Raw genomic sequence first — 13,647 nt, forward strand, 5'->3', positions numbered from 1 at the left:
CAGTCCTGAAGGCATCTAGGCAACCTTTGCACCCGAAAGAGGGGCTTAAAGCAGGTTGCGAGCTCAGTCCGGAATTGGTTTCGGCCATTGTCAGTTAAGGTGGAGGAGCCCTGGTCTGCGGGGATCAATGCAGTAATTTCGGGTCGTGGCTCTCTCGGGTCGTTGTCTGGAGAGAGGAAATCGGGCTGGGAGGGAGAGAAGGAGAGAAGTAGACGATAGAGCAGGGTGGGCGAGGCGACCGAGAGAGGGAGAGGGAAGCCAGCTCCGAGGAGAGGGAGAGAGGGAGATCATCAGATAGCTTTGGCCTTAATATCCCTCTCTGAGACTCGGAGACGAGAACCAGCATCCCTTAGTCCCGTCTCTCTGTGTCCAGACCATCCCTGTCCCCTCTATATACATACTACACATTCTCTACCCTTACGCTATCTGATTCAATCTTGGCCAGTGCTGTCGTGAAATCCGGTCGCGGCCGAGCCCAGGCCAGCTTCAATTCGATTAGGTACCCAACTCCGTACTATCCACCAGAGGTAATGAATGGTAACTCCATTAAAGGTGACGGAAGATGAAGGGTCTCGTTATTGACACCTTAACCGCCCGGAAGCTCCGGCTGCTGACGCGCACCTCCGGATGTTGCAGTAAAGTGCACCGATAATCTGGGGATTAATGGAGTATGCAATTAATCCATTAGTTTAACGGTACTTCCTTTATAGATTCCAACGATAACATCGTTTGGTAAAAAGGTAAGTTTGAGCAACCTTCTGTCTTCGTGGGCATCTTCGGTGGCTTTGTAGGAAAATTTCACGGGTGCCAGCCATTCTACGGCTAATAAATAGAACGAACGCCTTAATTCAATTCGTAAGGATCTTGCCTGCACCTGCGCACATAAGTCCTGACATCTCATTTTGGAAGTCGCACCTGTCCGGTGGACATCTTACCTCCCGAGTGTCAAGGATGACAGGAAAGAGGTGAGCGTCTCGCCATAAATAAACGCACCCCTCATTTACCACATTTCGTCCAGGATGAGCTTAACTTTTCCACCTGGAGGAAAAAATAAGTCTCGGAATACGTATCTACTTGCGCCCACGTGTCGATGAATAAACATGCTCTAGGTTTTTTACCCTCGCCTTATCCGATGCAGACCCGTGCCGAGCAGCAGACCGATTTCAGGCCGAGCTTCGGCATGGCTTAATTCGATTTATATCTCCAACTCCCACTTGTAGACATGCGCCTAGTTTTCCCATGTTAATTCGCACCTGCTCGTCCTTATATGGCACTTATATTGGAAGCACCTGTGTCATAAATTTAGAAACCCTGAAATGTCGCATGAAGAAAACGGCCCCTGGTTAACGAAAGAAATTTCAATCAGAATGAAGGATCCAATTACAAAACGGAATTACCATACTGATCTTATAAAGCCTCGAAAAAAGTCATGAATAATTACGTGCAATCATTATGGCACCATCTTATGAATGTAACAATTTGTTAAAAATCCATACCGGTGTTTCAGAGAATTCTATACGATACCCTTGAAAAAGGTCTTCTCTTCCCGTCGAATACTCCCTTTTCTTGCGCACCGTACCCATCGATTTTTCATTCTCTCGAACCCCTGGATCGCCTCAAGAGGAAGTACTTTATCCTTCATCTTCTTCATCTCGAGTAACAGAATATCAAGGGAGCCTCATATTCAGCCGGATGCTAAGCGGCGTTAATCACAGTTTCTCATGGCCGTCACCTCCACCGTTCGACGGCCACTTCATTACGCACGCTAGGCATCGATCAAATTAATCCCCGACTCCGTAAAACGCTCGACGCATGCAAAGCGACTGTTTGCTCGTGTGATTTCGTCCTCCCTCACTTACGATACCGTCCTAACGGTTAATCACTTATCGGTCATCGCAGCATCCGTACAGCTGGGTCGCCAATTTACAGTTTACACCCTGTCGCGTTTGTCATTTACCTCCCTGCATTTGCGGACGCTTATTAGACACAAATCCGTGACACAGTGATCCATCTCCTGATAATATGCTATAAAAGAGAATATCTTCTCATATGAAACCGAAATAAGAATTATACTCACATTTTTATTTGCAGGGATCCGGACTGGATGTACCGAATTGATTAATATTTTACCTCGTTAATGTGGAGGCCCTAAGGTCCTGGCACTCATTATACAATTTTTTAAATATTTCTATACAGACATTTTTTCATTTTTTAACGAAAAATAAAATTTCATGGATGTCGAGACCTTCCTTAGCCCCTTTATATTTACGTGGTAAGTTTTCAAATGATTCGTTACATCCAGTTGGAAGAGAAGTTTCATAAACTAGTGACCCCTCAGATGCCGTTTTCACATCGCCTTGAAGCTAGAAGCAGCTGTTTTACTTCCTGCTGATTGAGACGTTACATTCTAGATTGACTTGGAATTTGGAAAGTAGATATGGGGTGCGGTCAGTGCACGATGTCGCTTCGCTTGGATTTTGATTCTTGACGAAGGGCCAACTCTTCAAGATCGTTGCTCCGGCATCCAACATCCCCAGGTCGGTCGGCCAGTCCTTATCCGCCATCGTTTCGAAGCCGCTGGTGTTCGCTTGACTCGTAGCTCGAAGCCGAGTTGAATCTAGAGTCAAGCCACGGCTCCCGAGTAGCTGCAAGATGAAGGCAGCTTTGTGGGAGGATATCGGTAAGCAGAAATCAGTGGTTGGATGGCGCCTCCGCCCCTCCGGCCGTGCACGGCTCTCGCTCGGCTGCTCCTCAGTATTTATGCTCGGAATCGCGTCTCTGTCTGCCCGGGGGCGCTACCAAGAACTTGCTAACTTCATTAAAATATTACCATCAACAGGACATTGTTTCGGTTAGCCAACTTCGGACAACTCACCCACAGTCCACGGAACCCCATCCGAGCACTTGACCTCTCAATCGAACTTCCGGTTCCGAACTCGAGGTGAACCGGTCATGGTCTCGGACTTCTAATTCGTTGGATGCTGATTAGGAGGTGGACCAAATGGTACCAGCTCTTCCAGAAGATTACCAGGTTGGACAAACTTGCCTTCGTCCTTAAATAAAAATGACGGTTATTTTCTACGAAAAGGAACTGTCCATTTTTTCTCCAATCCCCTGCAGAAGTGTAGCTACTACATGTCCAACATGGCTATGAGAACTTATCAACTGCAAGTCTTGACGAGACGAGACAAAACCTACCGTATGTGCGTTTAACTGGAAGGTTCAATAGACATCCTGGGGTGAACAACTTAATTTATACATTAATGGATGTCTCTATAATCTGTAAAGCGATTTGGTGCTCTACCGTTCTTTGTCTCCTGGGGACCACTTCATGAGAATCAGGGTCGGCTTTGCTGCACTGGAGTTACACTGAAAAGAGAATAGAACAATGTGTAGAGCTCCCGTGTATTTTTAGTCCAAATGTAACGTTCAAAGTATACAAAAGCTTTGTTGTCTCGTGCCCGTGAATGTCGGCGACAGAGATGCGGCACAGAGAGATACTGATACGTAATTGAAGCCGAGATCACCGGCGTGCCGGTCGAGTTCTCGCGTCCTCGCCGTGGCAGAAGCGTTTAAGCCGCTTGAAACGCCTCAGTCTCGTTGAAAGGATCCGAGCGATTTCTTCTTATGGAAGAAAAGTGGCAACCGGGTGACAGTGGTTCGGAGTAACACCGCGAAGACCACGCACGTCGTACGAGGAAGCTGCTTGAGTTTTTGCCGCGGCAGTAATTGAGCCTGTCTTGTCTGCTCCCGTCTAAATGAGTTACGAGGCGCCTAGCGGTACAAACTGGAACTTCGACTCGTGCCGACTCTTCCCGTGCACGCATGACGCGCCGTATCTTCCGATTGTCATGCTCCGAACAAAGCCAGAGCACGCAGTCACGAGATGCTTTCTTCGGTCCGTATATCTCGCGCCTTTTTGAGTACCACTACCTGAAGCAGCTAAAACCATCTGTGAACGAAATCCACGCCCCGCGGCCGAGTGCGGCATAACCTAAAATATGGCGTCAAAAGATGTAACCTCCTCTCTAGAGAAATAAATACAGTTGAAAATTAAACGTGTTTTGTACCTTGTCCTCTTGGAAACCTATATTTGGGATGAACGTAACTCGTCATATGGGTAGGTTCCATTGCCTCTGTTAATTATATTTATGTTTGCCTGACCTGCTTGGCATTAAAATTGAAGAGGAAAACTTCTGCATAGAAATATTTCATTGCCCTCGGTCGTCATTGTAGAGTAAGAACGGAAACTTTGGGAGATCGCTTGTGTATATTAAAATTCATGAGTGTGTACCTGTGTTAGTAGTCGTAAACGCTCGTCCTTCCTGTAAGAACATTCAGATTTATATGCAGATTGCCATCGAATTTAAATACCTCGAGATTAACCTTCCATCTCGCTACGACTACGGGTGCCCTGCAAATAACTCGGTGCGTTAAAATAGCTCGGTACAACTTTACGTACGATGGTTCGGAGTTCGAACAACCGCCTCTTTATCGGCATGCCAACTATGCGCATCCCCTGTTACGATATATCTCGCTGGGTGAACCCACCGAGTGCGCGATGCGAGTAATCGGTTGCAGACTGTGCTTCCCGCAGACTTTTTTCCCAAATGAAGGAACCATCTCCTTATCTTTTTCTACCGCTATCAGAATTTCACAGCTCCGTGATTGCATGAAGATGCCACTTCATTAATTCTATAATCTACAAGCGGTAATTTAATATTTCAAAACGGCACCCTTCAAGGATCTTTTATTTATTCCCAATATTCATTTTCTCCTTGACAATCCTTCCTCTTATTCACTTGCAACATTGCTTTGCTAAAAATTTGGATATTTTAAATTTGTAGTAAACGATTACGCCTTTGTAATATGAAAATGATATACTCTTCATTACTTTCTTATACTATATGCGCCATCATGTAATGAAGGTAGTAAGTTGAGAGGAAGGTGTTTGCCATCCTTTTTTACCAACTATGGATAATATGAATGTAGATGTATGTGGAAAACGTTTTGGCCGTCTGATGACGCCACAGTCGAGGTTTCAAGTTCGATGAAGTACGAATATCACGGAGAACTAAAATACCTAGTAGGTGATTTTTAAGTGTAGCTACTCTGTCTTCTCATTGGTTCATGGATCAAATCGTAATTTTTATTATTGCGTTTCTGAACACGCCAATAACGGAATGGCGGGATTTGAATACCCTGTTGCTCGCCGGTTCGCACATATCGAAGTGCTTGCAAACGATGTGCCGGATAAAATGTGTTGTGTAGTAAAGTGTTACAGTGAAATTGGTTAAACAGTTAATAAGGAAACCCGAGAAAAATGTTGGAATTCCAATTGGGCTATAGAGAAGTCATTCCGGATCAAACTTTACCTGAAAAATGGAAAGAGATCACTTTAAATACAGGTTAGCATCATGGTTTTATTAAATGCCTCAACTCTTTAATTTAGATGATAATTCGTATTTCTTGAAGACATGTTATGAAAAATGTCGATATCCTAAATAATACTGAGTTTATTAACCTTTAACTTAAAGTGTAACAAGAAAAAGGAAAGCTGGCAAAGTGGAAAGGCATCCTAACCTCAAAACGGAATGTGCCAGGATTAAAATCTCAATTTTTAATAAATTTGTAGTAAAGATGTAAATCAAAGCGGGTGCAGAAGTCAGTTTAATATCTAAATTATTTTTTAATTCAATTTTTGAATCCTTAATGTGAAAAAATGAAATGTATGTGCATTGAATCGTTTACATCGGTGATGATGATAAATACCTTTCTGGTTTTTTTTAGGTGGAAGCCAAAGCACTCTACAGGATATAAAGGTTCCAGAAAAGGCGGGCGGCTACTCTTATAAAGATAGTTCAAAACATTACACTCGAAATCGTTTCATCTATTGGCGAATCTCCCATGATATCCTTGAATTAGTGGAACATAGCCTCGATGTTAATCTTGCTAACTGTAGAGTGAGATACAAATTTACAGACACTCCAATTTTGGATGGGATTTCAATTCACGAAACGGTGAATTCTGTCATTATACTAGTCGTTACAGTGTCTAGTGTTCATAAACTTACATTTCCACACCCTGATAAAATACATAGACAAGTAAGTAAAGAAATAAACTAAAGTTGAGACTTAATAGTTTTCTCAATATGATTGAATTTTATTTCATTTTTAGGAACTCGTATTGGGTTCTCACCCAGAATTAAGTGTTCAGTCAATACTTAGCGAAGCATCTGTTCAGGCTGCTAGAGACCCTCATACATTTCATGTTATTACTACTGCTGGGATAACAAGTGAGTGAGAAAAATACTCCATATGCAAGAAAGCTTAAATATGATGTAATGTTAATAAGAAATTGAAATAATGCAATCTATGTTTCGGTTGAATTTATTCATGTTTATATTCTTTAGATTCACCAGTACCTCACGCTGCCGCATCGTGGCTTGTCCTTCCTCAAGAAGAGTCTCTGTTTGCACTTGCTTACAATTCAGGAATCATATTGCTTCTGCGACTTGATACCATAACAGGACTAGTACAAACAAGTGAACTGAAGCAGGATTCAATTGTACCCCGATTTCTTAGTGGTATTGCAACTGCATTTAGAGGTCGTAGTTCCGAAGGCCATGTTGCGATGTCTTTAATTTTGCATACATATGACAACGACACGTACTTATTTGCCTTATGTCGTGAAGGCAACGTACGCATGTGGTCATGCAACAAAGCTCAGTATGTAGCAGTAGCTGATGTTGCAATTGACAACCGTGTAGCATCTCAAGGTGCTCAAGGTCACATGCTGCGAAAGGTATTAACATCGTCCAATGGTGAACTATATTTAGGCACATATTTGAAATTTTTGTCTGGATGTGAATTTAGTATTTTGAAACCTGTTCTGGATGCTGGTACATTCAAATTCATTAGAATGTGTACAATCATTGCCCCAGATGTAAGTACCTAAAACCAATAGACATAATTAAAACAATAATTGAATTGGAATGCATCATTAATGTGCATGAAGTACCTTCATTGTTTTTTCATTTTACAGCAACACTTAGTAGATTTTTCGTTTACTTCCACGAGATTATGGGCAGTGTGGCGAACAACTGAAATGGATACCGTTGCCGTTACTCATGCACGTCTTCCACTAAGTGGAGAACAAGTTAATTCTGAATGGGAAACTGCAGTATTGGAGCACCCTCCTGACAGAGATTATATTGTCAGCGATCCTGGCACAGATCCAAGACAAGCATACATTAGTTACATTTTTCATCCGGGTCAATTTTCTTTGACTGACATTACCAGGGCACTCAGTATCTATAGACGATCCAATCTTTTCAATGACATGTTTTTGTCACCAGCTGTCTTGAAAGAACGTGTTTGTATGGCAGTAGAAGCGGAAATCCAAGCTGAAGTTATGGATTATGAACTGACAGACGAGGAGTATTTAGAAACCGCTAATCGTTGTTGGTCCAAGTTTTACTCATGCGTAATTCAGTATCATATTAACGGGAACAGACCCTTAGGTCTTTTGTTACTTCCGAATGTTTATGGTGTTGCCTTAATTAAAAAATCTTGGTTCTCCTTGTTGAGACCCATGGAGGCTTTGGAACACTTGATGTTATCTAACGAAAAGGCATATGTGTCACGCTTCAAAACGACACCAGTTTTATGTCAAGATGAAGACATTTGTCAAGACCTAATCACTCTAATGTCTACATTAGTCATGTTAGAAGACCAATTATCAGAAAAATTGAAGACAGCCATTGAAAGAGAACTGTATCACCTGAAAAGTCCAGATATTGTTGTCGAAGATCTATTATCAAAATTACTCATGGAACCCGACAATCCTGTAAGTGATTACAATGTACCCATGTACAATTACCTTTCTTTTAAAATCATCTTAATGATTAAACATACTTTTTTACTTGCAGTTATTAGACTTCGACTTTCAGTCAGAAATGTATCGCAAACTGGAATGCATTAAAGATATATCAAGTGCCATGGCTATGTTATTGGAAGCTTTGACGTACGATCTTGGTCAGCCAAATAAATTGCAATTGAATGAGGATAACGAGGCTGAAGCCTCGAAAATGCTTCTCAGTATAAACCATTTATTTAGCAGCCAATTAGGTATCTCTACTGTGTCAGAGAGCGTCACGCAAATTACACTTTCTAGATTTTCAATTTGCAGAAATTTACTTATCTTGCAACAGATAGTTTTAACACGACCAGAAGCATTTGATTCGAGATCACTCCATTCGATCAAATCTTCATTAGCACCAAGAACTGTTATTCTTACACAAGCGTATTATGTTGTCGTATGGATTTGCGAATCTACCGCGACATCAACGTCTTCTCAAGCTTTAATGTAAGAATATTTATTCAGCATTTATTAACTATTCTAACTGTATATCAATATTAATAAAAGAAAATTATTTCTTGCAGTGAAAATAGTGTCCAACGATTGGCGCTGTTGAAACTCACAGATTCAAGATCAAACATTGTTCAGCGCCAGCATCGTTCGATGTCATTGCTAGAATTTTTTATACACAGTGGAGGAGTAAAGCACGCTCATGCTCTTATGGTTCACGTCGACATTGACCCATCTGGTTTAGTTCCATGGCATTACGGCATGTTAACCCATATCACGCTCATAGCTCAACTGGTGTATCCTCATATAAAATATGTTCCATATATATTCTTGATATTGCTTTATGGTTTAATAGAATTGAAAACAATTTTTTTATTTCCTTGCATTGTCTTATTCGTGTTTTTGTTATTTATGATACGATGTTCCTTAACTAATCTAAATAGTTGGCCTATTTCTGGAAATTTTATCTTTCCGGAGTGGTTACTGTCGAGTTGCCAATTCTTACTTGTTCAAGAGTATGTGCGACTTCTAAGCACGTGGTTCGAATGGAATAGCGCTTCAAGGAAATTTATATTGGCTGTTGCCCTTTTGGAAATGGGTGACACACATAAAGCCTGCGATCAGTTCCTCCGAGCCTCTAACGGAGTCTTGACAGATGCATTCTTAGCCGATACTTTTTTGGAATCGAGTGTTACATCTAAGAGCAGTGCCTTGGTGCAGTATTACTTAAAAGTAATCGAACTATTCGACCAACATTGCGCAGCAGACTCTATTATTCGTTTGGCAGAAACGGCTATACCAATCGCTGATAAGAACGAACCTAATTTACCGACTCTTCATTCTATTATATTTGCCCAACATTTGAAATTAGGCCATCACATGGAAGCTTATCATTGCTTAAATTCAAATCCTGATGCTGCTCGAAGAGTGGACTGTTTGAGACAATTAGTAGTAACATTGTTTGACAGAAAGAAATTGATGGATTTGATAACGTTTCCTTACATCGACATGTACGAAGACCTTGAGAAAATAGTATTATCAAGAGCAAGAAGTGTGGATCTCCTGGAATATAATTACTACAACTTCTTGTACAGTTTTCATATAAATAAAGGAAACATGAGAAAAGGTAATTAATGGACAGTTTGAGATAATGTAAATTTGAAATTCACATATAGTATATTGTACTGTTGAAATTTAACTGATACCGTGATATTATTTTTAGCCGCATCTGTGATGTACGAACAAGCAATGCGTTTAAGTCAAGAAACTCACTCAACGGCCATTATTTCTAAGCAAGCTCAGTGTCTTCTATCTTGCATTAACGTTCTGCATCTTGTGAACGAAAAATACAAGTGGATTGTTCGACCCGTGCTAGATCAAAGTCATCCAGAGGATACAAATCCAAAGAAAAAGAGAAGTATAAATGGCGAGGAAGTTTTACATTATAAAGTTAAAAAGCAAGTGGAAGTTCTGGAGCTCGAAGACATTAAGAAGGAATATTATTTAGTGCAAGCGAGATTGAAACTGTCGAAATTGAATTCTGACTTACACATCGTTGCGCAAGCAGGTGAGAAAAACATTTAAAAAAATATCGAATCTTTAAAGGTCTTGTAAAGGCAAATGGGCATTGTAACCCCTATCTCCTAATATATGATTATAGGAAATTATAAATATTTCATCATTCTTTTCAGATCCAGCAGAGCTTATTGCTATTTTATCGAGTGTTGGTTTATATACAAATGCCCTTCACTTATGCGACCGATTCAATATTAATAAGAGCTCCGTACTTGAAATTTTAGCATCGCAATGTGTAAGATTAAGTCAGTACGAAGATTCAGCTGCGTGGGATTGGTTAATTGAAAATGATATCTCTGGTTAGTATGCCTGTTTATCCTATGCATTCTTATAGTTACTTAATTGTCCTCTATGATATACTCTTTACTTAACAGTTATTTAAGAAATATTATTCCTTTCATTTCTTGATTTGAATACAAGTTCAAGTTTTTTGTAACAACGCTTTTTTCTATGCATACATTTTTTTGCAGACATAAGTGTATCGCACTCAAATGTAGCCAATACAGCGTGGAAATTGTTAGAACACCTAACCTTAAAACATGAAAAGGATTGCAGTAGTGATTTGCATAAAGGTGTAGCTAGAAAATTGGTTCATCATGGAGCTTTTCTGCCGGAATGGCTGTTATCTTCATACAGGGTATGTTCTGCTGTGTGTTCATTTGTTATTTATATGTAATTAATAATAGATAAATAGAAGCCAAATGTAAGGGACGTTTATTATAATGCTTTTTGGTTATAGAAACGAAACGCAGCAGAACTTCTTTGGCTTTTCTTTAGAGCGGGCAGACTTATGGAAGCAGCAGAGTTAGCCATCGACTATATAAATGCAGTGCTCGGCAGAGGAATGGAACGTTTTGGTTTAGAAACCCCTTTAGTAGCAACAGGTTCCCCTGTGTGGCTCTGTCATAATGCTTTTGATGTATTATTGCGTGAATTGAAATTCGCAGAAGAGGACGATCCAAAATATGTTCAGGTACTTTGATTTTATTTGCATGTATAAAGGCACATCTTTTATTTGATTTCAAGACGGTTTTCTTCTCTAGAAATGTAAAATTAAGGCTTTCCGGTTCTTGTTTCAGTGTTACGAGCAGTTGAAGGAAACATTAGATAAGTACTTCGATGTAGTTGCCAGGGTGTCAGATGATATGATACGACTGAAAATACACAGTAACAAGTCTTAACAGCAAATATCTAAGTTTAATATTTAAGTGATACTTGTATAAATGCTAATGAAACGAAAATATGTCGTACACTGATTTTAGATAGTTACGGCAATTTTTATATCGTTACATTTAAGAATTTATAGGATAAAACATGTGGCGTTTATACATACCTTTTGGAACACTTATGGTAATTATGATAATGAAATAGTAATATCATTCCTTATTACGTCACCAATAAACAGGGGATTGATTAACTGTTATAAGGACTATAAAGACAATAATTACACCGAGAACTCCGGCAACAATCGCGGCCACCATCTGTGGACACCTTTTGAACAATACCTGAAACATCCGTATTTAATTTCATGCACAACCTATTAACGTCAATTGTTTAATAGAATTTACTTAGTGTTAATTAATCGTATTTATTTTAACCAAAATATTGTTTTGAAGAAGGTAGTCTTATTTAATCAAGTGTACAAAACGTTTACCATAAGTAGTATAACTACTGCTAGTATGAAAACTGATCCAATGGGTAACAAAAGCGATGCTGCCCAATAATGTTTTTTCAAGTCTGCATCTGAAACATTTTTATTTAAAACGAATTAATCAAACATTGAATGTACTTTATATTTAGTTGTTATTGCTGAGAATTTACATTAGCATCACTCACCACTTTTAAACCAATTACTATGGTATACACCATATCCAGGTACAGTAATACTTCTAGTGATACTGTCATTCATTACAACTATCGAGACAACTGAATCATCAGATGTTCGAACCTCGTTGGTAAACCAGTCACCTGTGAACCATACCTAAACATTACATTTGTACACTTTTAGCAATAATCAGTATTTCTTAATAAAATGATACAAAAATTATTTATGAATCTGAAGATTTGGATATGACAAATACATAATAACGTTTCACGGCATAACTAAAATTTCTAGAAAGATAATTGTTAATTTTTGTGAAAACATCTGATGAAACTACTTTGCACAATATTACAGAAACTGTACACTCGTTATCTTTGTACGAGTGTGAGTTCTGAAATTATATACATTCGCATATGTTATTAGCTTGTATATTTTCAATATTTACTTGAAATTAGTAAAAATATCCCTAGAACTGATTAACATTGACAACGTAAAAATAGTTACAAAGCAATCAGACTTACCCCAGATGAAGTACATTGCTCCGTGTTTTCTTATTTTCAATGACATAGGAATGTAACTATACAAGTTATTCAGCTTGTTTTTTTTTATTCCTGCTGCTTTATTTTGAGTGAAACTCACATGTCAATTGCAGAGTATGAGCCTGTCTGATTTTGTTTCCACTCATGCAAATATTACTGCATTTGTTTTATTTTCTATTCAAACGAGATAACAAAGTCGAAGGTTCATTGCTTTTCAAGATAGAGTGTTACAGTTACAAAGAGATAATATCGCTAACTTTCAGAAACTTGTTACTATTAGTATTCCGTTTTTCTGTACCATATCCACAGTATGTACATTTGTAAACGTTTTATACATAAAATAGATAGCATCATGTTTATTTATAGGAACTAATAATAAAAAAAAGTGTATAAAATTATTATTAAGTTCCAGGAAAATATTTATACGATGTAAATGATCAAGAGGGAATAAATATTTTCATTAGTTTTAAAATAACATCAGAGAGAGTTTTGCGCGTCGTCATAAAACAGGTCCAGTTGCAAAGGAGGCAAGAGTTGTCGTTGTATATTTCATTTTTGTCTGCAAGGCATCCACAAGTTATAATTACAGCCATTAAGATATGTTTAACACAAAAGTAAGGAAAAACTGTGTAAGAAAATTAAAATTTTTATCCTGAGATTATAGTCCTACCTTGAAGTAACAAAATTTCTTTTGAAAAAGAAATTAATTCATTTTGTACAAATAAGTCAATTATGCATCAAAATATAATCTCCGTCAATTCAGTGTTGGAACGGTAACGAACACTAACTTTTACTGTAAAATTTCTTGATGCTTTTGTTGCTCTTTATATTGCATGCAAATTTCAGAGTTCTAGTTTATGCGAAATAACAAACAATTGTGATATAAAAAAGAATATAAAATTGCGCAACAACCAAATACAAGTTATACCGATATAAAAATGTATTATATGTTCGCGAAAATAAGTATACTACTAACCATCATGAAACTAAACAACTTCTCAATTAATACAAATTTTGTAATAAAATTTAAAAAGTAGGACGTATATGACGATCTCCACGGTCATTTGTCACAAGTTTTTTACAGTAACGTATTTGATTGGTTAGCCATGACAAATAGAACAAAAAGTCTGGGAAAATGTGCAACCAGAGATGAGTTGGGAGATTGCTTACGGGCAGGATCGTGCGATCGCATCCTGTGCTGCCCTCTGGTTTCGTACATTAGCTTTCACCGTTTTTTGCCCCCAAGGGCGGCGCAACGAATTTCTGATAGGAGGTCGCGCATTCACGATGGCGGTACCATCTACCAGTTGGCATTGGCGGCTCACGTACTCGTGATGGTAA

The 13,647-nt window shown here is 38.8% G+C and overlaps 2 protein-coding genes across 3 annotated transcripts; one reads left to right on the top strand and one right to left on the bottom strand.

Moving 5' to 3' along the window:
* Window positions 1–4,749: 4,749 nt before the first annotated feature.
* On the top strand, window positions 4,750–11,368 carry LOC105694618 (nuclear pore complex protein Nup160 homolog). Its single transcript, XM_012415473.2, has 13 exons — window positions 4,750–5,408; window positions 5,791–6,104; window positions 6,178–6,295; window positions 6,413–6,945; window positions 7,045–7,848; window positions 7,931–8,367; window positions 8,445–8,666; window positions 8,814–9,496; window positions 9,593–9,937; window positions 10,062–10,244; window positions 10,416–10,582; window positions 10,685–10,918; window positions 11,025–11,368. Exons 1-13 carry the CDS (start codon window positions 5,324–5,326, stop codon window positions 11,124–11,126), a joined length of 4,227 nt encoding a protein of 1,408 aa, XP_012270896.1. The 5' UTR covers window positions 4,750–5,323; the 3' UTR covers window positions 11,127–11,368.
* On the bottom strand, window positions 10,914–13,415 carry LOC105694619. Of its 2 annotated transcripts, XR_001103538.1 has the most exons (6): window positions 13,283–13,415; window positions 12,289–12,480; window positions 11,782–11,913; window positions 11,600–11,688; window positions 11,279–11,450; window positions 10,914–11,099 (listed from the first exon to the last, which is right to left on the bottom strand). XR_001103538.1 is itself a non-coding variant. In XM_012415474.1 (5 exons), exons 2-5 carry the CDS (start codon window positions 12,332–12,334, stop codon window positions 11,337–11,339), a joined length of 381 nt encoding a protein of 126 aa, XP_012270897.1. In that variant the 5' UTR covers window positions 12,335–12,480; window positions 13,283–13,415; the 3' UTR covers window positions 10,914–11,336. The 2 variants fall into 2 exon arrangements, 1 of the variants encoding a protein (XP_012270897.1); XM_012415474.1 differs by having other exon boundaries at window positions 10,914–11,450.
* Between the last annotated feature and the right edge of the window lie 232 nt (window positions 13,416–13,647).

The sequence above is a fragment of the Orussus abietinus genome, unplaced genomic scaffold (genome assembly GCF_000612105.2).
Source record: "Orussus abietinus isolate OABI.00-Male unplaced genomic scaffold, Oabi_2.0 scaffold20, whole genome shotgun sequence".
Taxonomy (NCBI): Eukaryota; Metazoa; Arthropoda; class Insecta; order Hymenoptera; family Orussidae; genus Orussus; species Orussus abietinus.

Bases quoted from the DNA above. Each gene is read 5' to 3' on its own strand.
- LOC105694618 (XM_012415473.2), top strand. From the start codon at position 5,324: ATGTTGGAATTCCAATTGGGCTATAGAGAAGTCATTCCGGATCAAACT. The intron at 5,409-5,790 runs GTTAGCATCATG...GGTTTTTTTTAG, and splicing joins AGAGATCACTTTAAATACAG to GTGGAAGCCAAAGCACTCTA. The intron at 9,938-10,061 runs GTGAGAAAAACA...CATTCTTTTCAG, and splicing joins ACACATCGTTGCGCAAGCAG to ATCCAGCAGAGCTTATTGCT.
- LOC105694619 (XM_012415474.1), bottom strand. From the start codon at position 12,334: ATGTCATTGAAAATAAGAAAACACGGAGCAATGTACTTCATCTGGG. The intron at 11,914-12,288 runs GTAAGTCTGATT...TATGGTTCACAG, and splicing joins AGCAATGTACTTCATCTGGG to GTGACTGGTTTACCAACGAG. The intron at 11,451-11,599 runs GTAAACGTTTTG...CGGATGTTTCAG, and splicing joins CAGTAGTTATACTACTTATG to GTATTGTTCAAAAGGTGTCC.